This window comes from Anomalospiza imberbis, chromosome 3, assembly GCF_031753505.1.
Source record: "Anomalospiza imberbis isolate Cuckoo-Finch-1a 21T00152 chromosome 3, ASM3175350v1, whole genome shotgun sequence".
NCBI lineage: Eukaryota > Metazoa > Chordata > Aves > Passeriformes > Viduidae > Anomalospiza > Anomalospiza imberbis.
In genome coordinates, this window is record NC_089683.1 from 4,119,779 (window position 1) to 4,143,551 (window position 23,773).

The following is a 23,773-nucleotide window of genomic DNA, read 5'->3' on the forward strand; positions in this document are numbered from 1 at the left end:
AGCCCATTCCAGTGGTTAATCACCCTTTCTGTGAGGAAATTCCTTCTGATGTCCAACTTGAACCTCCCTTGTGGCGGCTTGAAGCTGTTTCATCTTGTCCTGTCCCTTGTTCCTTGGGAGCAAAGCCCCACCTGGCTGCACCCTCCTGGTCAGGGAGTTACAGCAAGCAAGAAGGTCTCTCCCAAGCCTCTTTTACTCCAGGTTAAACGCCCCCAGCTCCCTCAGATTATGCTCTAGACCCCTCACCAGCTCCATGTCCCTTTGTTGCCATCCCCAGGTTACCATGAAAACGGAGTGGTGAAAGCAGAGAACGGAACCTCACCTCGCACCAAGAAGCTCAAGTCTCCATAGAAGCCAAGGGTTGTCTCCTGGGGAGGAGGGCGAGATACCAGGACTGAGCAGCCCCTCCTCCTGCTCCTCATGAGCGGCGGCTTGAAAGGCTCGGAATCATCTTCCTAAGGTGTCTCTCGCTCTCCTCCCTTCCTTTCTTGCTCTCATGAACCATTTGCAATAAAACCAAAAAGGCCTCATTCCCCTTCTCCCATACCCCTCATAGGAACTTTCTCCAGCCCTTCTGGTTTTGCCTTCCTCTGATCGTAAACCAGCGTGCAATTTTTTTTTCCCTTTTCTATTTTAGTGTTTGGTTATTTTGGTTAATGGTTACAAATGTTTCATAGATGGTTCCAAACAATCCTTTTTTCTCCTACAGCATGTTCCTCCCCTCTCTTCATGGTGCTTCCCTGAGCCCCTGGGACAGGGCCACGACAGCTTGAAGGCACCAAATGTGTGTTATGGGATCAGATTCCTGGGGGAATGTGCTGGGGCTGTGAGATCTAAGGCTCAGGGGTGCTCTCAGGTGAGATGGGGCACAACTGACCAGCACTTGGTAGGATGGTGATGCTGCAAAGAGAGACCAGGGTCTGATGGAGGAAGCTCAACCCTGTCTTGTCTCCTGGTGGACCTCTGGTTAACTGGGGTTTTCTGAACCCTGCTTTTGAGAATTTTTGAGAGCTGGGCAGCAGAGGAGGGAGAGAACTTCCCTCTTCATATGGAAGGTCCACCTCCCAGCCTCTGCTTGCCTCAGCTGGATTTATCTTGGCTGGCCCATGGTTGTTCTGGGCCTCCTAGCCCCAAGAGCTGGGCCCAGGGCTCTGCAGCTCTCAGTGTTTTGTTATGGGGCAGGAGCATCCTCAGTTCCACACGAATCCTTGAGGCCTGCCCTGCTCTGAGCGCTGGCCTGGTTCTTGTCAGCCCAGCCCTTTGCAAGTTTGTCTGTGCCTCGTGGACCTGGTGTTCTTGTTGCTCGTGACCGCATTCAGGTGACAAACAGGTTGCTGCAAAGGGTTTTTGCATCAGTGGGACTGTGCCCCTCATGCTGTCACCTCAGCCTTCCTCATCCCTACCGTGCCAGTCCAGCCATGCCATCGGCAGCCACCAGCTTCACTCTTTGTTTCCAAAGGATACTGCGCTTGTATCCACCCAAGGTGCTATCAAATCCAGGGTTTCTTCCAAAAATCCTAGCCCCTTCATCCCTTTCTGAGCTGTGAATGAGATGACAGGGAAGGAAGGTGAAGGAGGCTGGGGCTGCAAGGAGCAGCTTGCATTTTAGGAAAAGCCTGGCTTGTGACACGTAGCTGTAAGCAGATGGAGTTGTCTCAAATCTACCTCAGAGGCCATCTGTTGCTGCAGACCGCTTTCCCCTCTTGCTCCTGCCCGCTGCCACCTCCATGTGCTGGCAAACGGTGTTGTGGAAAGCCAGATCCCACCAGCTTGATCCCTTGCTGACTCGGCTGGGGAGCAGCATCTGCTTGGAGTTTCACGGGTCAGTGCCATCTCACTGGGCTTCTTTTTGGGGTGCCACGCCAGGCTAGGTTTGGCAGGTGAGGAGTAGTGGCGCCTCTGTCCCCACACTGTCCTCTGGGGCGGTTCCTGAGCTGGGCTTTGCAGTTGGTGCCTCTTGTGCAGTGAAGTCGGCCGTAGCTTTAGTTCTACTTCGCCATGGCAGGAACAGAGAGGACTCATGGTGTGTTCCCTTGGCTGGGTGAGGAGAGAGACACAGAGCTGGGGTGCTGCTCATGTGCAGTCCAGGACTGATCCTTGGCGTGCCCCTGGCTCAGCCCTTGGGGGCAGCTGAACTCTGGCTCTCTGAGTGCAATTCCAGCTTGAGGCTGATGCTGTTGATCTTTGCACCAGTCGTGTTTTGAGGAATGGCTGACAGTTGATTTTCTGCCCCTCTTTGTGCTGAGTTGGGTTTTTTCCCTGTTTATCTGGGTGGTTTTTGTCCTTTCCTTCCCCTCTCCTGGTTGAGGAGGCACTGGAGGGAGAAAACATGCAGGGACATGAGGACAGTTGGTCAAATTCCACTTGTTCCTCAATTCTCACCACATTTGAATGTCGAGTGAGAGATATTGTCAGGAGAGAGGTTTCCCCATTTTCAGGGAAGCTGGGGAAGGAGGCTGGAGCAGATTCCCTGGTGGTGCTTTGCCATTGCTCCTTGTAGCCTGTACTGGGAGGATAAGACACTTTTTGGCTCAGAGGCAGCAACAGGACCCGCGGTACAGCGTGATCGGGGGGAAAAGAGCTGTATGTTGAGGAGGACATGGAAAAGGTCTAGTGTGAGAGGTTTTTCCTTTCTCCTGCCTCTTCCCATCCCCTGCTATCCACTGCCAGTGCCCTCCAGGAGCAACTGCTGGCTGGCACCTCCCCAGAGCCTCGGCCAGGCCTTTCCGCAGTGCCGGTGCCTCGCAGCAGCCGAGCTGCTGACTCTGTTAGCAGGTGACCCCCAAAAACACGGCTGCTGAATGATTCCTCCTCCTGCCTGCTTGGCTTCAGGCAGCTTTTCCACTTGCACAAACCTATCCCTACAGTAGCTGGTGATGCTTTGTATCCCAAGTGCCTTATGTTGTAGCCTCTCTGTGCACTATAGCAGTAGCTGCACACCCTCCTTTGTTACTACGTATGTACAACATATGCTACATTTAAGTGTTTTCTGTTTCCTTTTTGATAGTGCTACCAGGAAAAGGGACATTTGTTTTTGAAGCAGTTCCATGTGTTCTTTTTATGATTCTGGTTTTTTAAACCTATAAATGATGGGGTTTATTTTTTAGCCCTCCTCTATATTTAGTCCTCAGAAATCCCCATTCTTCTGTTAGACCCAAACCTGGCAGGCTGGTTTTTTTTCAGCTGAGCCTTTGTTGTGAGGCAATATCCACTGTCCTCCTGGAGGTTTGCAATCCCCTGTCCATCAGAGGGGCTGCCATGGGCTGCTCCTACCTCTGTGTTGTAGTGCAAGCACAATCCCAGGCCTGCAAGCCTGCCATAACTGCTCCTATGTCTGTGTCATTTCTCAGCAGATCCAGCCTTCCTTTCACTCCAAAGAGCTTTTTCTTGGAGCATTTTCATTTCAAGCCCTTAGTGGTCAGTCTGTCCTTGGCCTCTCCGCCTATGAAATGCCATGAGCTCACTTCCCTTTAGTGGATGCTCTTCTCATGCCCCATCTGTTTCATCTGCAGAAAACATCATGGAATTGTTGGATGAGGTTGGAAAATGCTTCCAAACTCGTCAAAGTCAAACCTTTAATCCAACACCAAGATCCAGCCCCGAACAGGAGTTCTTGTCCACCACAGTGCAGAAGGTGATGGAGATTATTCAAAACTTCAGTGGGACATGATTCCTTGCACCCTTCCCATGGGCTTGAGGCTGCTTTAGTAGTCTGTGTCCATTATCCAACCTAAGGAGGTCAGGAATTGAGTAGCCTGTGGGTTTTGGGGTGAAGTGTAGTGCTTTCCTGTCCTAGCCTAGAAGAGCTGTGAAATGCCAGCACTAGTTCTCTTATCTTAGGTAGCTGGAGAATGGGCTTGGGAAGAGAGAGGGGTGGAGAAAAAACAGATGTAGCATTTCACATACAGTTTTTGAGTTACTCTTACATTATGGGGCATTACAGTTGCGTTTTATGTTGTTGTTGTTATTTAGGATTCCTTCTTGTTACTCATGTTTGGGTTAGTAGTAGCCAAGTTTCAGTTCCCCTGTAGGTCCCCTTACCTTCAACTCAGTGTTTTAAAAGGTATTTTTGGTAGGCTTCCTGGTTGGAGAGAAGCGTGGTCACTCTGGGATGTCTCTTCCTTGCCTCCAAGTGACTCTGGGAGCTTGGAACCATCCTGCCTTTGCTGCGGTGCATGGGGGTTTACAGCAGTCTTGGGCTCTTGCCTTTGGTAGATGGACCCCAGGTTGTGTCAACAGTGGGTGGAGATGATGGGGCTTGCTTTACAGCCTTCCAGGAAACTTCATGGGGGATGAAAGGTTGGTTTAGTAGGTTTTATGCCCAGCAGTGAGTTATTTTCCTCCTCCTTGGAGCTGTGTGTCGGGTTTTTCTGGGAAGAATGGGTGTTGGAAAAGCCAGGCAGAGGTGTGTAGTTTTTCCTCGAAAATGTTAAGCTCGACTGATCAAACTTCAGCAAAGGAACTCGAGGAAAATTTTTGTTCTTCCATATTTATGCTTTAGTGCAAATTTCCTGATTTTGGAGGGGGGTGGTGGGGGGAATTAACAGTCTCTGGTATTTTATCCCGTTTGTTTCATTCTTTCTGTCACTTCAGTTTTGTACGGATTTTGTTTGTTGTTGTTTGTTGTTTAATGACTTTTGTGATAAACTCAGCAGAAGTATTTTTCTGAAATAAATAAATAAAAGGCATAGATTCTTTCAGTGCTGTTTCCACTGATGCTTTATTATTGCTGAGTTGTGCATGTGGCATGGACACCTTCCACTATCCCAGGTTGCTCCAAGCCCCATTCAACCTGGCCTTGGACACTTCCAGGGATTCAGGGGCAGGCACAGCTTCTCTGAGCAAGCTGTGCCAGGGCCTGCCCACCCTCAAAAGGAAGAATTTTTCCCCAATATTCAATCTAAATCTCTCTTTCAGTTTAAAGCCATTCCCCCTTATCCTGTCACCCCAAGCCCTTGCAGCTGGGATTCATCTTCCCACATTTCCCATGTCCACAGCATGGGCAGCTGCTCCAGAGTTCATTATTCATGGCTGCTTTCATCAGAGGGAGTGGAGGATAAGGGTATTTGTAGGATATGATTTATCTGATGTGGTTTAGGCACATATTTTTGGTGAGCTATATTGTATATTTTGTGCAGCTGGCCCCAGACACACGACATCACTTGGCTGAGGGTTAGGTTACATTTTCGTAGCCTGTGCAGAAAATAGTTTCTTACTTTCTACAGCTCAAGTAATTTCATCTGTAAGTTTTTGGCCTCTTGAAATCCGAGGTGGACCAGAGATCCCTGGAGTGATCCTTGGTCAGGGTGAGCAGCAGCACAGAACAGGCCCAGAAGGGAAGAGCAGTGACCTTTCCAAACAAGGGAGACAGGAGGGAGCTGTCACATGGAGACTCTCAGCTGTCTTGAGGGGAAGTAGGAATCCATGGCACAAAAGCTGATTTAAAGCAGCATTTTGTTCCAAAGAGCTTTGTTCTCTGTGTGTGTGACAGCTGCCTTTTCTTTGTGCTCCATGGCAACACCTGGCAGGTGTCACTTGGGGTGAGAAGGCTCCTGCCACGTTACCTTCACGGGGAGATGAGTAATGGAGCATGAGTGTCATAACTACTGCCATTCCAACTGCCCATGTTACCTTTTCCTTGGAGACCTGTCTGGTGAGATGACAGGTGGATAAGGTGGGTTTAGATGGGATCACAGTCCTAAAACCATTCTCCTAACTTCTTGCTAAAAAATGCAGAGCTGCTGTCAGCAGATTTGTGTCCAGACCTCTGTTACCTCCAGATAATTAAACTCACCACCATCACCCTATTTTGAGTACACCCAGAATCAAAATTTGTGGGTTTCCCCCCTCACCCTTATTTTAATCCTTAGCTATTCCAGCCATTCTATTTAAAACAGGCATTTTGACACGTTTATAGCAACTGCAGTTTTATTGCAATTTTAATAACAAACTGGCAGTCTTCACTACTTGAAGGTGAAAGGCCCATCTGAGAGAAACCTGGAGTGGTTTTCATTCCAGGCTCCAGAGACGTTTAGCTCTCTAAAGTACTGCACTAAAAGGTTGAGAAAACAGAAGAACCTGACTTTGGTTCTCAGAATTATTTTTTCTCTCCTATAAGTTTCATTTCAACATCCAGCAGTTGTGAGGTTGAGTTTGGGGGTAGCTAAAAGGGCAAGGGAGAGGTTAGGAAGGAAAAAAAGTTAATATGAGGGTGGAATCAGCTGGGTCTGTAAAAGGGGAAGGGAGAGAGTGAAGCAAGGGGGAAAACCAGAATATCCTTTTTGAAGTACAATATATTCAAGTCAGCTGAGAATTCAACTCCTGACCCTGTCCTTCGGCTTCTGGGAAGAGATCAGTAGGGAAGGCTCGAAGGAAGTCGCGGTAGTTTACCTTGTCTTCATCACAGGAACAGTAGTCAATCAGCTGTGGGGACAAAACACACAGCAAACAACATAAAGAGTTGGAAAAAGCTCTTGGAAAATTGGGGTTGTTTTTAGGGGAAAGTGCCCAGAGTTCTCCTTGTGGGACAGAGCAGGAGATGTTATTCCCCCATGTGGATGTCCCCATCCTGGTAGTCCTGAATCACAGGTAAACTTGGAATCATAGAACCATTAAGGATTGAAAAGATCTACAAGATCATTGAATCCAACCTTTAGATCATCAAGTCCAATCATTTAAGGATTGAACTTGATGATCTAAAGGTTGGACTTGGTGATCTAAAGGTTCAAGTCCAACCTTGAATGCCTATAGATGACGCTAATCTATGCAAGGACAAGAGTTAAAGTGTTTGAGTTCAATCCTGATTTCCTTCTGGGCCTTGCCAGAGTGGCAAGAGAGCCGCAAAAATACATAGCACAGCCACGGACTGAGATGGGCCACAGGAAATCTTGCACACATCCCTCCCAAAAGTGGAGTGGGGCAGTGTATGTGAACAGTCACTGATCCCTGGTGTCACTTTGGTGTGTGCACATGGCATAAAGGGGAGACACAGATAATTCAGCTTGGTGATAGCCCCACTAATGAGCCAGTTCTGGTGTCTGTGCCTGACCCTGCATTGTGTTACAGAGCCACAGCCTTTGTGTGCTTCAGGGGAAGAAAGAAGCTTTTGTTTCTTTAATTGCATAACTAATCTCCTTCTGACACCCAGCGAGATGGAAAAGGTCTAATATCACAATTCCTTGAAAGGATTCTTCTTCCCCTTGTCGCCTGGAGACAGATTCTCTGGGGTTTGCTTCTGCGACTGACAGCTGTGCTCCTCTCCAGGCAGTGAACTCTCTGCCATATGTTTAATTTATAGCCCTGCCACACTTCCCAGGGCTCTGGGAACACTGGGATTAAGATTTCAGGGGAGGAGATGGATGTTTTTAGTGCACAGGTCCTGGATTGGGGCTCAAACATGGAAGTTTAGCTTCAATTGTCACAAGTTCTCCACATAATTTTAGGAATGTTACTTCTCTCCCACTCTCAGAGTGCAGCAGGGATTGGTAGGGCAGGGTGAGCTCTGATGACTCTGGTACAGCAAAGCCCTGGGTGCTTGTCAGGGCCTTAATTCATCCTACATTCAGAGACACAAGTCCCCTGCCCATGCACCTTTCTAACCACGGCTGTGATGCTCGCAGTTGACTGCTTTACAAAAGTTTTTATTTTAGCAGGGGAAATAACTCCCTCTGGTTTCTAGATTTCTCTAAAGTCTGACCCCCCTTTATTGGCCACTAATCTACTGCCTATCACATGATGCTGAGGAAACATCCTTGCCAGTCATATTCCTCCTCCATCCTCACTGAACGAATTTTTCCCTTAGTTTCCCTCACATTATTTGCTTTGCAGACTGTGATCTCCATGTGCTGTTTGCCGCTCATAGTGCCCAGTAAGTGTTAACCAGGGTCTTATGATTCTAAAACAACAACAACAACAACAACAACAATAATAATAATTTTAAAATAAAATATAATATTGTTCTTATGTCTTATTAAATTATTGTAATTTTTTAAAATACTGAGTTCTTAGACCTTCAGTTTAGTTGCTGTTGAATCCAGGATGTCTCTAAGCTTTCCTAAGGCACATTCCTTGAACACCTCAGTGTCACCTCTACTCAATCCCAGCTGTGCTTAAGCCATCACAGACACTCCAAGCTCTGCAGGATCTCTGTCTTGATTCCTGGTCTCTGTCATGATACATGACCTCTTCTACTCATCCAAGACCTGAACCAGCAGGACTTTTCACACATTACAGTGCAGCCAAACATGGGAGGCAACCTGGATAACATTTTTTTTCCATTTTCCTTAGAAGACAGTAATTATTATCTCCTCTAAGACACAGGCTCAGTCCAACAGCTCAGGAGTTTTTCTAAACTGGGACCCTCTTGCCCTTTTCTTGAATTTGTTCCCCTCTGAAGGCTAGAGCAGCTGGTTAGGGTTGGTTTTTAGAAGAGATCTTTTGGAAGAGCCGTAGGAGGGGAATTCCACATGCACAGCACCCCTTCCATCTTACCTTTTTAAGAAGAATGGTGCTGGTTGGCACGTTCAAGCTGTCACAAACAGTTAAAAATCTTGCTTTATCCAGGAAGCCAGAGCCCTCCTTGTCAAAATGATGAAATGCCTCATGAAACTGCCTGGTGTTGAAGGGCTCTTGGAGTTTCAGTTCTTTCTGAACCTCCACAATTAAATCATCCAGGTCCTTCTTGGGGAAGCCACTGCAGAAGAAAACAATAATAGGATTTCATGTAAAAACTCATTTTGGCAGCCTTGCTGTGACACTTGAGTAAAAAAAGAGCACTTCCCTGTGTGCTCCACAGTGTCAGAAACTGTGGGAAACTTAAGTTTCAACCAGAGCCATGATGTAACTGCCTCCAAACCATGTTCTGAGATAACAGAGTTGTTACTGGGTCACACAAACTGGGTCCAGACAAGTAAAAGGAGGATGTGGTCTAGGTTCCGATGGGCTGATAAGCAAAGAAGGAATAAATGCCCTAAAAAAGACTCCCCCCACCACCTGTTGAGCCTGCAACCATCAAGCAGCTCAATTTGGCAGCATCTGTTACAGGGAACTGATGCCTTTTGGGAAAAGATGTGTCCACCATCCTTGAAAGTGTTTAAGTTTTGCTTGGAGCAACCTGGGATAGTGGAAGGTGTTCCCATGGCAGGGGTTGGACTGAGCTGATCTTTAAGGTCCTTCCAACCCAAGCCATTTTGTGGTTCTGCGATTTTGGCTGGAAGTCCAAACACTTCTTGAACTCAGGCTTGGTGCTGTGACCACTTCTCTGTCTCTGCTGCTGAGGCAGAGCTGTCCCAGGAGGTTTTGGGGCTGGCAGCAGCCACATTTTACTGTACACACCTCACACCTTCTGAATGTGCCCAAACACAGCCTTTTGGAGCATCAGAACCACCAGCAGAGAAGGAGGCTGCTGAAAATGCCCTTAGCTGTCAGCCTTAGTCTTATTTAGCCCCACCACCCCATTCTTTGTAGCCTACCTGCTGGCAGTCTCCACTACCACCTTCCGTGGGAGGAAATGATCCCTTATGGATTGCACTGTTGCTGCAGGGAAACTCTCTGCATTTCTCTCCAAGTAATTAAGCACATATTCATCAGCATCAGTAATAATAAACCTGTGGCCAAACACTAGGGAAGAAACATTAAAGAAGTAGTGTTACCTGTGGTTTAGCATGGGTTAAAGTAATTTCATCATCCAGGAGGGAGCAGGATTCCTCTCCATTAGCTGGGCTCAGCTTTGAGCCAGCTCTGCTACTTGTTTCACTTCTTGAAGTAAGAATAATTTCACTGATTGAGGGTTCAAACATTGACAGTAACAAAGCTGTATCAATGTACACCAGCTGCTGATCTGGAAACTCAAATGTGAGGAGACCCAGAAGCAGCAGGTCTTTCAAGTGAAGGAAGAGATATGCACTGTCCATGTAATAAATGACATATCAGAGCAGAGTATTATAAATCCAGGCTGGATTTTACCTTCAATTGTAGAACCAATGGTGAAGTCAGAGGGCTCATAGTATATGGGATTCTCTGGAGTAGACCCTGGCTTGGTAACTTTGGTTCTTTTTAAGTATTTGCCTCCAAGGATGCCAGAGTTTCTGACTGGGGGTTCATAGATGCCGATCGTGTCATCGGCAAGGAAATAAGAGAGGATGAAATGACGATTTTTGTCCTCAGGCACTGGTGATTCCTAGAAGAAAGGTAGCAGGTTTGGAACAGAGCATTTCAACCAGGTTTTCCTTGCCTGGGGTGCTTAGGAGTACCTAGTTACCCACTCATAAACACCCTGAACTTTTTTTACAGCTGACTAAACAAAGCACTTGATGTGCTGACAGAGGATAACAAAGCTCTAGACAGCACTTAGTATCTGAATTTCAAAGGTTACTTGCTTTATTTAAGCCACTGAAGCAGAATCTGGGTTGAAGTTACCAAGTATATTCAGTGTTTCCACAGCCTGAGTAATCCAAGAGAAATCCTTCCTCTATCCTATATGGAATGATTCATCCCAGAGAGGCTGTAAAATTCAGTTTTAAATTACATTTTTTCATTATGCTGAGTGCCTGAGAGAGGCTGGTGCTGTTTTAGCCCTTAGTCACAGGAAGTCACTCCCCTGACACACCAGTGGATTTACTTGCTTAGCTTAAAGCTAAGTGGATCTTAACTCCTCAGCTGTGACCTTTAGGGAACTCCTGTACAATAGGGAAAAGAAACCAGCCCTTATCCACCCAGAGTGTTTGGAGAGGGCAGGCACAAGGCAGCACAGGAAATGCCAGTGCTGGATGTGCCAGAGGCTCCTTGCATAAACCAGCTGTAAAGCTGGCACAAAGGCCAGGGCCTGGGTGCTGTTGTTCGTGGAAAACACCATTCTCATGGATTTTCCAGCTTCTACTCTGGCATTGGCTGCTTTGCTAGGACAGCTCCTTGCTGGCTGCTGCATCCAGGACTAGCCAGGAGAAGGACAGGGGCTGGAGCCAGCAGCAGAGACATCAAGCACTGGCTGGCAGCAGTGGTGGCAGGCAGGCAGAGAGGCACAGTGCCCAGTGCAGGCTGCTTCAGCCAGGGCCATCTGTCATGTAGCAGTGGCAGAGGGAGTTTTCCCATAAATGGCTGTGGGTTTGTAGCAGGTCTGGTTTGTACTTTCTGGCCTTATTATTATTATTTTTTTCTAGTTTTGTAAGCTGCCAATTGTCACAGCAAGCACACAATAACCCCATGGCATCCCCCGCAGGGACATTCCTGCTGGCTCAGGGAGCTCTCTTGTCCCAATGGCACAAAGGAGAGTTTGCCAAGAGCCTTGTCTGGGCAGGCTGCTCCTCCCATCCTCCTGGCACTATTCCACCAAGGAAAACACTTACCAGGGACACCTGGTACCGCAGGACCTTGAGATTATTCTCCAGCATCTTAATGATATCTTTCCGTGGAGGCTTTGGAAACAGACTAAGGCAGTTCTGGAGAGAGTCTTCAGGGATGCCAAAACCATTATAGGGAGGAATTACCTGCATCCAGAGGAGATATCAACCATAAACAGCTGCAGCTAAGAACAAGATAAAGTTTACAAGACTTAGCAAAGCCCATCAGATTTGGAAGGAAATATTTTGCCACCAGGTAGCAAGAGCTGTGACATCCTGCCCAGTAGAGATGGTTGATACCAGCCTGGCCATGTGCTGTATTTAATGAAAATATAAGAGAATTAATCAAATCTGAAACTCAGAAAGCCATGTAATTTCTCTGATTTAAGAGGTTATGGCTATATTAAAGAACCATAGAATGGTTTGTGTTGAAAAGGACCTTAAAATCATCTAGTTCCAACTAAACCTTCCCGTGCACAGGAACTCAGCCATCAAATGGTTACACTGGTAACCTAATCCCCATCATGCCTGTGGTCTAAGCCACAACTCCAAACAATTTCTGGGCTCAGTCTGGGAGGTAACAAGGGCTGTGACCATCCCCAGTAGGCAGTTTAGACGTGGCAACACTGTTTTGAAGAGTGAGGGAGAGTTCAGTAGTATGAGTGCAACCAAGCTTTCATTTTTATATCAATTATGACCATTCTTGCCTTGTCATTTTCAGGTTACTTGATTTTTTTTCTTTAAGCTGAACTTGTTTTCTACAGGTTCTTACTAAGCTGAACCTCTACTGTAAGAGCATAGACAACTGTTTCCTTTTCTCCCTTCTTTTGAGAAATTGTTTGCAGTACCTGTGGAACTTTTTCAAGTGGTTTCTTATTTACATCCACTGGCTGGAAGTCTGTGATGCCATATTTTTCACGATAGAAGTCCTGGGTGAACTTGTCACAATCATAGATCAAGAAGGTGCGTCCAAGGAGGATGACAGTTTTGCCAACAGCAAAATCTTTGGGTGAGTACCACTCTTGTACCTCATGGTCAGTGATCTCCAGCACACAGCTTGGGAAGTTCTCTAAGGACAACGGAGCAGAAGGAAAAATAAATTAATCAGGGAGATGTTAACATTTCCTAGTGAAAATGGATATAAAAGCAAGGTGTAAAAATAACTACAGGGAGATGCTGGCACTGCTGTCCTGCCACTGTTTCCCAAAAGACAAAGAATTTAGTGACCATTTGAAGAACTTTTTTTTGACCATGAAATAATGACACCTTAGCACAGATGGATGTGCCAATCTAAACTTACTGTTCTTGTCCACAAAGATTTTGGGCAAGCGCTGGCGCCTCATCAGTACTGGGAATGGGTCTCTCCCATCATTTCTCTTGTGGACTTCCCGAACCTCCACTGTGTCATCTGCCAAGAAGTAATGGATGATGCAGGGATGGTGATCACCAAAGGCACAGTTGGTGTCATCCCATATGGCATAGAAGCGAAGCACCTGGGGTGGAGAAAAAAAAAAAAAAGCAGACAAACATGGATCAGAATCACCTTTTGGCGCCGCAGAAATCAAACTCATCACACTGAGATGCTCAAGAGTTCCCCAAGGTTCAGCTCCTGAAGAGAGTGGAGAAGCACAGGGAGAATTTAGTCAGAATAAGGGGCATTTGTGTTTGTCTGAAATTGTCTGCTCTGGCACCCAGCATCACTATTTTGGGGGAGGAGAGGAGTGGATGCAGCAAGACCATTCCTAATAGAACTGCATCTGGCTGCTAAATTCCAGAGGCAGGTGGCTTATCTCATCCCAACAGAAAGCAAGAGAGTAATGGATGTTATTGAGCACAGGCTCTGCAATCCAAAGAGGAGCTGTTTGCAAGGCACAAAGCCCAGAAAAAAAACATAAAAGGTTTTGTTTCTCACTAAAGCCAAGAAAGGAGCAAATCTGGAGTCTGTTCAGCAGACTGAGACAATTTAGAATGAATGAGATTGCACACACTCACAAGACCTGGGTTTCAATAGCACACATTCACTGTAATCACAGAATCTTTTAGGTAGGAAGATCATTGAGCCCAACCTCTGACTGACCCCCACTCTGTCACCCTACCCAGAGCACTGAGTGCCATTTCCAGTCACTTCTTGGACACCTCCAGGAATGGGGAGTCCACCACCTCCCTGGACAGCCTGTTTCAATGTCTAATCCCCCCTTCTGTGAAGAAATTATTCCTAATTCAACCTAAACCTCCCCTTGCACAACTTGAGGCCATCTCCAGTCCTCTCTCTGGGTGCCTGGGAGAAGATACTGATCCCCACCCAGCTGTCCTCTCCTGTCAGGGAGTTGTGCAGAGCCAGAAGGTCCCCCCTGAGCCTCCTTTTCTCCAGGCTGAGTTGCTTTCCCAGCTCCCTCAGCCATTCCTGGTGCTCCAGCCCCTCCCCTGCACACACTCCAGTCCCTCAACATCTTTCCTAAAGTGAAGGGCCCAGACCAGGACCAGGATAGGAGATGCCTCACCAGTGTGATGTGGCTAATTATGCAATAACTGGGGTAATCCCCAGCTCTCTCACCTTTGTGTCATAGGTCAGAAACTGCCTGAAGGGGTCGGGACCTGTGGGCACGATGCGTTTTTGCACAGGCGTCCGACGCTGTTCTGTGTAAGGATCCGAAACCAGCTCCTCTGGAGGGTTCACTACAATTCCCTGGCTCTCCAGGAACACCTAGGAAGGTCATCTGGGATGTTAGTGCTGCCAGGAGTTCTGAAGGTAAGAGGTGACTAGAGGTTACACGAGGGCTGGGATGAGTGAGGTCAGAATTCTACAATTCACAGAGAATTCAACAGCAAAATACAACAGATGACAAATACATTTGTTAAAGCTGCTTCTTATCTTTGCTTACCCTGTAATTAATCAGAGTGGTTCTGTCCTGAACATCCTAACTCAGATTTCATTTGAGCACAGTTTTCCTTGGCCTTAGGGCTTTAAATGGAAGATAACTGTCAGTTGGTCTCTTTTATGTAAATGGAAAAGATTAAATTGCTGTACAAACACAGATGTAGTCAGCCTGAGTTTGCAATAATTTAGGGCTGTGTCAGATAGTTAGAAGAAACTAGTGTAACCCACACTAAGCACATCAAGACCCTTCAGGCACGAGGATATGTGTCAGTGACAGGTTCATTCCATCTTTCAGGAGTACTGTTACCACAGAAAAAGTGCAATCTGCTTGTTTATAAAGGGATTTTTTGCTTACCTTGGACCATGAACAAAATCCAGGGTGTTACTTGTGGACTTGCATCAGTCACCCAAAACAATCTCTGAAGTCAAGGGACTTGTTCCCTTTTTGGCTTTGGGAAGTGGTCCATGAAAATATTCAGCCCAGGAAGCACCTATGCAAACATCTCCCACAGGAATATGAGATGCCCCTGGAGACTCACAAGGCAAGTTCACACTTTCAGGCTCACTATTTCCTGGTCTAGAAGATGTCAGTAAATGATAATACACTATTGGCCTTGAGATGCAGACCCACGTAGCTCATTCCGTATTTTCCATCAATATTAACATGAGGACCAGCTCTTTATTTGATGCGGACTGACTTGAACAGTCACCCAGTTCCAGCAGAGCTGGCCCCACAGCCAATATATTATACATGCTTGGGAACATTCCTGGGCACTGAGGCCAACTGACAAGGAAAAGCCTGGACCTAAACTCTCCCAGCCTCCAGGACAGGTTGACTGCACGTTCACCTTTTGGGAATGGCCCCTGGAGGAGTCTAACTCCTGGTCTGGAAGAATAGTAGCTGACCAGGGCTGAGATTTTACTGGGGAGAAACTAGCAGGATACCAGTGTACTGGTAATTTTTATTTCTTATTATTGGATCATTATTTTCTCATTTACTGGTACAGAAATAGGCAGAAATAGAAAAGCAGGCAATGAGTAAGCTTTCTTAGAAGGGTCAGTTTGTACCATGGATCATAGCTTGGCTGTGGATGTGTGCAGAGTTACTGCTTGTATTCCTTTCAACTCTTCCTAACAGAGGAATATTAAATCAGAAAAGAGTCAGGATCACTGATTTCCCTCTCATGTATGCACAATGTTTCATCTGGACTCCAAGCAGTTAAACTGCCAAGACAGGAATTTAGAATTTGTATTGTAAAGAGAAGTCCTGAGGACAAAGAATGGACTCCCAGCAGTCCTGGGGCAAAAACCCCAAGCACCCTACTTGCCCTCAGCAGAAGTCATACCCTGAAGTCCCCTTTGGCCTGAAAAAAGAAATCTACACAAAAAGCACAATGAAAGACTGTGAGCACCCATATCACAAAAGCTACAGCTGCAAACTGCTGCACTCTAACAGGTAATTAAACCCTGCAGCTCCCAGGAGTCTTTCTGTCAGCGCTCTCCTACCACACACCTTGGTAAAGGAGTCGCAGTTGACCAGGCGGTAGGTCCGGCCATATATGGTGAGGTCGATGCCCAGGTTCAGATCCTTCCAGTGGTAATAATCCCCATGCTCATTCTTGGGCACCCGGTGGCGTCTCATGAGTTTGCCTTGGAGCAGACCCGAGTTCTTCACCTTGGGTTCGATGATGCACATGCTGTCATCTTCCAGGTAGTAGTAGAGGCCCACCTGGCGGATCCGGTAATGCTCCTCTGCAGAGATAGCAACTTCCTCCATGAAGTAGGCATCAAACTTCAAAACCTGCCCAAGGCACAGTATAGCAAAGGGAAAGAGAAAGAAACAGTTTGAACACTGTGATTAGTCTATCAAGGCCCATAATTTATTTGTAATTTGCTTTAGTGGTGTAAAATTACTGGATTAGATTCTAAAAATCTTCAAAGACATCTGTGGCCTAATCTGTGAGTGACAGTAGAGGCACCAGGAGTGTTTTTATTAAGATGTGTCTTTTGCAAATTTGGTGTGCCTGAGACAAGTGTAAAAATACAGCCTTTTCCCTACTTCTTGATCACCTGCTGTTTCACTGACTGCCAGGTGTTTGGCTGCTGACTGTAATCTACTTTACTGGCACACACAGCTCTTTATTTTTCAGCTTTACAGTCCTGATTTAGAGAAGTAACCCACAGATTAAGTAAAGAGTTCAACCACATTTGAGGATTTTAAAATCTGAAAGGGGTCATAATTTTAAGGCCAGTCTGGAGTGGCTGGAGTGGCTCTGAGCAACCTGGGATGGCAGAAGGTATCCCTACCCATGGCAGAGAGGCTGGAACAAGATGATCTTTAAGGTCCCTTTCCATGATCTGAAGTCTCATCTATTCAGCACTGACAGCAAAAATTGATTTGTGCTGGGGAAACAAGGAAACTAATCAGCCAGGCTCTCTGCTTGGCAAAAGTAGGAGGAATATTCCCTCCAAGATCATTCAATGCCCCTAAGACGGTGCAGGTGGCCAATCAGGCCTTGCATACCCAGCCTACATCAGCCCAGAGGCCTGGATAATTAAGAGATGATAAAGCCAGCAAATTCCTAACAGTCAGCAAAGTGCCCCACAAGGGATTGTGACATCCCCAGCAGCACTGTGGCTCCTGCTGCTCCTGTGGCTTGAAGGAAGGGGCAGAGAAGGATCTGAGGGATTAAACAGCAACATTTACATTGCTCTGAAGGAACAGCCTCAGCAATTAACAGAGCACATCTGTTCCCCAGCCTGTGTCACAGCCGGGCTGAGGGCTGGCTGGCTGCAGACTGCTCTGGCAGGGCTGGCAGCGTGTGGAGCCTGCACGTGCTGAGCTCCTGAGCCCTGCAGCTCCCACTGCAGCAGCTGCTCCATCCATGGCTGCAGGTTGCAGCTTGGGCCACTGGCACACTGAAAACCAAGGGTCAGCTCAGGACTGCTCTGAGCAGACACAGAGCCAGCACCCAGTCTGATATGATGACCAAGATGTAACATGGGAAGCACTAAATGGAGCAGTTCAGGTTGTGACACGCTGTGGTGACCAACACAATCAGGAATAGATAGACCACAGTCAAACAGGCTACCAGGGCTCCCACTGCAGACTGACTTTTCCAGTTAAAGCTCAGTTACAACCTCAATATAGTTTTGGAAACACAGAACCCCAGGCTGTGACTTACAAAGCAATACTTTTGAGCTGGAGCTTTCCAGAGCTAATCAAACCTCTTTTCCAACATCTGCTGGAAATGCTCAAGTGTAACTCGCAGGGAATGTCTTACATCGTTTACATATTATAATCCTTCTCCCGAGCAAAGAAAGCCTCTTTCAGTCTGGGATTCAGCTGTCTCTGACTAAGGGCTCTGGCATTTGAAAACTGCTGTATGCAGTCCCATGAACCCTGGAGCTGACTGTTTATGTCTCCGAATTTGGCCAGTGATATTCCTGGAATCAGCTTCTTTATACCTTTTTGTCATAAGCCACGAATGCTGGAGTGAAGCGGGAAGGTGCAGGCCTCTTGACTTGCCCATAGGTCAGTGTGGCTCCCTTGGTGCATAAATCATCTAATTCATCTTGAGAAAGCTGATTTGCAAAGAGTGTGTCCCCACCAACCCCTTCTCTTGGCAGCCGGGAAAAGGCATATCCATTTTTGAAGTCCAGTGTCTGGGACCGATGAAAAGATGTTTTCTGTTGGAAGGAAATCCAGCTATCAAAATACTGCATTAATTCAGCAGATACAGCTACTGGAAGCACAAAAAAAAACCCAGTAAGAGAGTGCAATATCAAGAATGTCTCACCCCACACACATCCCCAGCATTTTATTATAAACTACTGCAGCAGTTATTTAAAATCAGATTTTGTACTTAGGGAAAAAAAAACAATGGAAAAAGCAGTGAGTGGTAGATGTACAAAGCACAAGAGTGAACTCAGATCCTTGCACTGCCACAGGCTCTGGAAGAACTTAAATCACTGAATTTCCTGACTGCCACCATAGTTAGTGCCTAGAACAGTGTGTCAGCACTTTATCTGCCCTGGTATTTATCTCACCATCTCTTTGTTCCCTACTCTATTTGTCAGCAGTACAGAGCACCATGGGACCTCACTCAGTTACTGCCTTATGGTGCTCCCTTCACTGTTGTGCACCCTCTGTGTATTCCACCGTTATTTATTTTCTTAACCCTCCCCTGGCATGATACAGGATTTTCTTTGCTGGGTTAAATCAAGGCATGTCATGTTCACAGAACTGCAATTATGAAATGTACAAAAGCACTTTAGTTGTTTCATCACCTCTCTACACAGTCATATGTAGAAAGGTGATGAACAATAGTCTATGAGTCTATAGTCATAGACTCATAGAACAGCCTGGGTTGGAAGGGATATAAAAAATAATCCAGTTCCACCCCCTGCCACGGGCAGGGACACCTTCCACTATCCCAGGTTGCTCCAAGCCCTGTCCAACCCAGCCTTGGACATTGGCAGGGATCAAGCAGCCACGGTTTCTCTGGGCAACCTGTGCCAGGCCTCACCACCCTCTTTGTAAAATAACTTCTTCCTTGTATCTAATCTCAATTAAGCTTCTTTGAGCTTAAAACCATGATTCCTTGTCCTACTGCTATAGGCCCTGCTAAAAAGTTTGTCCCATCTTTCATGAAGCCCCTTTAGGCACTGGAAGGAGCTCTGAGCTCTTGCTGGACCCTTCTCTTCTCCAGGTGAACACCCCCAGCTCTCCCAGCCTGGCTCGGGAGCACAGGGGCTCCAGCCCTTGGAACATCTCTGTGGCCTCCTCTGGACTCCCTCCAGCAGCTCCATGTCCTATTTATGCTGAGGACACCAGGTCTGGAGGCAGCTCTGCAGGTGGGGAGTCTCACCTGAGAAGGGCAGAGGGGCAGAATTGCCCCCTCCCCTGCTGCCCAGAAAAGGAATCAGCCCAGCACATGGTGGGGGCTGCTGGCTCCCAGCCTCTCATCCATCAACAGCTCCAAGTCCTTCTCCCAGGGCTGCATTCAACCAGAGCTGTGCACAGGACCTGATCTCTGTCAGCCAGTCTAGTTCTTCACCACTGAAGAGCAGGGTCAGACCTGAGTGACACCAAACTGCTCTACTTGCCGCACACTCCACCACACGTGGTACCTCACCTGCACTCCGAGAGCCTGCCTGGTCCCACTGGGCTTTCAACACTTAAAGCTCCAGAGAAAGCAGGGGAAATTATGAGTCCCTGATAATAAAACCTCTTGACTTTTGCCAAGTAAAACAGAGTTGTAAGCATTTCTAGTGCTGAAAGAACAAGCTCCAGCTCCTTTTCCAGCCCCAGGCTTGCAGTCAGTCTGACCTCAGGCATGCAAACTGCTTCTTCTCCACCCCCTTCCTCACCCCTCATGGTTATGCCTCTAGTCTTATTTATACCTTCAGGCCCTTGAATTCCACATAATTCCCTGTTTTCTCTTTAAACTCCTACTATAGATCTTGCAATGGAGAGAGCAGTGAGGAAAACAGGTGAAAACAAGATTTGTCTGAAGACATTTCAGCAGAACATCTTATAAACTGCCACAGAACTGCCACTTCCTTCTGTTAAATAAATACCAAGGGAAAGCTGTGGGAAAAATATTCAAGGAAAACCAGGAAGTTTGTCTTTAATTTGAGCAATATCAGTGTTTGTTAGAAGTGTGCAGGCTTTTAAGAGCCCACATTTGCCTAAAGAAAGCACCTCATTGGTTCATAAGGCTCCTGAGTGGATAAGCTCTCCCAAAGTGAGCCTGTATGCCAGATAACATCTTCTAGGATCAGGTGACTAATGAAAGTTTAAAAGGGAAAACCCAGAATGTAAACTCCTAATCTCAGTTGCTGCCAGTGTTTATCTGAAGAAATTCCACTGAATTAAGTCCTTCTTTTTGCCAAGTCTGTAACACTTCACACAAACACCATTCCCTCTCCCAGTGTCTGTTTCCCTGTCCCGTGAGCACTAAGCAGTAACACCACTTTACTTGAACACAGAGGTTTCCTTCAGAACTTCTCAGCATTCACTAGGAAACCAAGTATTGTGATGCCAGTTTTATGGACTGGAAAACTGCAGATTTCCAAGATGTTATAATTTATTTCAAGGAAATGTTATCTGATAATAATTTTGAGACAACCTTTATTGCCAGATGGTTATTTGTTATGAATAATTTACTCTATTTACTATTGGAGGACTCAGTTGTCACTGATTTTAGGCCAAGTTGGATGGGCTTGGAGCAATCTGGTTTGTGGAAGGTGTCCCTGCCCATGGCAGAGGGCTGGAACAAGATGATCTTTAAGGTCTCTTCCAACCCAAACCATTCCATGATTCTGTGACAATGGATTTTCATATACAAAGCTGAATGCAGCCAGGAACTTTTTCTGTTAAAGATGCTCTCCAGGAAGGCTGTAAACTCCTGGTAAGCCCAAACCAGGCATGAAATAACCCCTTTTTGGGTTTGGGGGGTGATTTTTTTAGCATATCAAAAAAATAAATGAAAGCATCAGCTCTCTGTGGCACCACTTCCTCAAGAGAACATTGGGAGGATTTGGGGTTATCAGGTCCTTAGGGCCTGGACCATTGGATGGGGAAAAGGAGAGGTTGCTTCCTCATTTAGGTATCAGGTGCAGAGGATGAGGATGAGACTGCTTCTTCCAGGGAACCCGGGAACAGTTGTGAGTGTGTCATTTCCTGGGGATGATCCTGGAAGTGGTGATGACACCAGTTCTGTGGTGGGATACCAGTTCTCTCATCAGGTTATCAGGTTCCAGACCTGCACTGTCAAGGATTCAGTTCTTCAGGCAACACTAGGAGAGCAGTTTTGGAAGTATCAGAGCTTTGAAGGAAGGGGTATCAGGAAGGTGTTGATTGCCAATGAGACTGGTGATACAAGGTCTATCTATGTAATAGACAAATTATGTCCAGGGAATAATTATATTGGGGTGATTTGGGGGATTAATTCACGTGGAGGAATGCTCAAGGTTTGATTAATATTGGTTCTCCTGGGTATATCCATCTGAGAAGGTATCAGGTGAATTTAAGGAACTTGGTTCAGGACAGTATCAGTTCAGAGGTCTTTGCTTTGGGAAAACTCAGATGGTTCAGAGAAACCACAGCTTTTCCTGAGGGAATCAGATTTCAGGACTGTAAAGTGAGTCTGGGGATTTCCCCTGAGGTATCTTATGAACTGTGGGGGAATTATTGGATGGATTCAAGGGAGCTGAATATCCAAAGGGGTGACTTTGCAGACAGTAGTTCTGCAGTTATGGAAAAAGCTTTTGGAATTTCAAATGAGGGTCACAAATGAGGGGTGTGTGTCTCTCTCTCTAAAGCTATTGGGACAAATTCAGGGTTATAAGATGGGTACATGATGCAATGGATTCCTCGGGGAGAAGATTAAATGTACCAAGTCCCCTTGAAGGTTAGTTCAGGGATACTTGGTCCCTTGGGAACAGATTGCAATGGTCAGTAAAAGTGGAAGAATTATGGGAGTACCAGCTCTGCTGTGGGTAGGATCAGGAGATACCAGGTGGGTACAGAGCATTCAGATCCCCCAGAAGTGAGTCCAGCAGGTATTTGGTGGCTTTGGGAAGCACTAAGTCCCTGGGAGAGAGTTAAGTGGATATTAAATCTGCTGGGGAGCATCAAATGAGTTTACAGAGCATCAGGTTCTTTAGGGGTTCTTTGAGGGTCATGTCCAGGGTCTGGTGAGTTTGAGGTTCCCAGGACATGGGTTCAAAGGACACCAAGTTATCTGGGGGATATTTGGTGAATACAGTATGTACCAGGCCTCTTGGAGGAATTATAGGGTGATCTGAGGGAACAGCAGGTTCCCTTGGTTCAGGGGGTTACATGTTCCCTGAAAAAAATGTCTCCCCCTATATTCTGCTGTTGTGAAACCCCACCTGCAGTGCTGCATCCAGGCTGGGAGCCCAAAACACAAGAATGCAGGGACCTGTTGGAGCCAGAGGAAACCGTGGAGATGCTCAGGGGGCTGGAGCCCCTTGCTCTGGAGCCAGGCTGGGAGAGCTGGGGGTGTTCACCTGGAGAAGAGAAGGCTCCAGGGACACCTTAGAACCCTTTTTGGGGCCTAAAGGAACTCCAGGAGAGCTGAAGAGGGGCTGGGGACAAGGCCTGGAGGGACAGGACAAGGGGCAATGGCTTCCCACTGCCAGCAGGGCAGGGATAGATGGGATATTGGGAAGGAATTGTTCCCTGTGAGGGTGGGCAGGCCCTGGCACAGGGTGCCCAGAGAAGCTGTGGCTGTCCCTGGATCCCTGGAAATGTCCAAGGCCAGGTTGGACAGGGCTTGGAGCAACGTGAGATAGTGGAAGGTGTCCCTGCCCATGGCAGGGGGTAGAATGGGATGGTCCTTACGGTCTTCTAACCCAAACAATTCCAGGATTCTATGAATACTGTTGAGTTTAGGGGTCCCAAGACTCCTGTGGATTTAGAGCAAAGTCTGAGGGAGTACCAGATTCCCAGAGAGTGTCTCCAGGGGATACCAGGTACCACCTGAAGCGGTGCGGAGAGGTGCAGAGGCCCGTTTCTGAGGTCACCCCTCAGGGGGCACCCACCAGGCCAGCCCACCTTGATCCGGGGGGCCTCCCGTGGGAAGGGGGTACAGCGGGGATACAGTGGGCGGTCGCGCTCACCGTGGGGTCCTTGATGACGCAGCCGGGGAGGAAGGGCAGCCCCGGCCCGGGCGCAATCGGGGGCCCTGTCCCTGTCCCAGGCCGTATCCCTGGCCCTGGCCCCGGCCCCGGCTCCGGCTCCTGCCCCGAGCTCATGGCGGCGGCGGCGGCGGCGGCGCTCCGGGCCCGGCCTGGCCGACGCGTCTCCACGGCAACCGCCCCCGCGCTCAGTGCGCACGCGCGGGGCCCTTCGCGCCGCTCTGTTTCTCTCTGCGCCTGCGCAGGGAGTGCCACGGGCGCGCGGTCGCCGTGGCAACGGGGAGAGCTCTGAGGGGCCGAACCGCCCCCCCCCACCCCTGTGAGGGGAGTTCGGCCCCGCAGCGTGGAGAAAAAGACGTGGGAATTGTTAATCCTGTTTTATTAGGGATTTTTCCCCTCACAGCCCCTCATAGTCCACTCGTATCCCCGTCACAGACTTTCATATCCCCCTATTGCCCTCGTGGCCCCTCATAATCCCCTCATATTAAAACATCTTGGCCTCCCAAACGGGTGGTGGCACCTGGACTGCTTCTTTTTGGGGAGTTTTCCCTGCTCTGTGTAGTGCCCGGGGTGACGACCAGCTCTGAAGGGACAAATCCGTAAGTGGAGTGATTGAAATATTTTAAGAGAAGTGATTGTGCTTTATGATGTATATATACATGTATAAAAATGTATATAGTTGTGAAATATTGTATTTTTCATATGTAGCACTGATATAATTCCTCTCTTTCAAACATGACTTTTATCTCCGGAGGAAGGGGCTAAAAGAAGCACCAAGGATACCATCAAGGAAAAGGTGTCTGTGCAAAAGTCACTCCCAAATGCAAGAGAGAAAACAGCTAAATCCGTCACCATGGAAAACAGAAGTTATTTGTTGCATATAGAAGTT

At 47.3% G+C, this 23,773-nt stretch overlaps 2 protein-coding genes across 4 annotated transcripts in view; one reads left to right on the plus strand and one right to left on the minus strand.

The window, feature by feature from the left end:
- Positions 1-4,702, plus strand: part of TRAM2 (translocation associated membrane protein 2) — a 21,080-nt gene extending 16,378 nt beyond the window's left edge. Inside the window, exon 11 of the mRNA XM_068183205.1 lies at positions 278-4,702. Coding sequence (XP_068039306.1) covers positions 278-351 — 74 coding nt within the window. The 3' untranslated portion in view covers positions 352-4,702. The remainder of the gene's footprint in view (positions 1-277) is intronic.
- EFHC1 (EF-hand domain containing 1) lies at positions 3,096-23,001 on the minus strand. Of its 3 annotated transcripts, none has more exons than XR_010996916.1 (12): positions 22,867-23,001; positions 17,683-17,904; positions 15,728-16,015; positions 13,891-14,040; positions 12,637-12,829; positions 12,185-12,405; positions 11,343-11,483; positions 9,964-10,177; positions 9,471-9,618; positions 8,491-8,692; positions 5,565-6,423; positions 3,096-4,665 (listed from the first exon to the last, which is right to left on the minus strand). XR_010996916.1 is itself a non-coding variant. In XM_068183204.1 (11 exons), exons 1-11 carry the CDS (start codon positions 22,999-23,001, stop codon positions 6,298-6,300), a joined length of 2,040 nt encoding a protein of 679 aa, XP_068039305.1. In that variant the 3' UTR covers positions 3,096-6,297. The 3 variants fall into 3 exon arrangements, 1 of the variants encoding a protein (XP_068039305.1); XR_010996915.1 differs by having other exon boundaries at positions 3,096-5,403; XM_068183204.1 differs by having other exon boundaries at positions 3,096-6,423.
- Between the last annotated feature and the right edge of the window lie 772 nt (positions 23,002-23,773).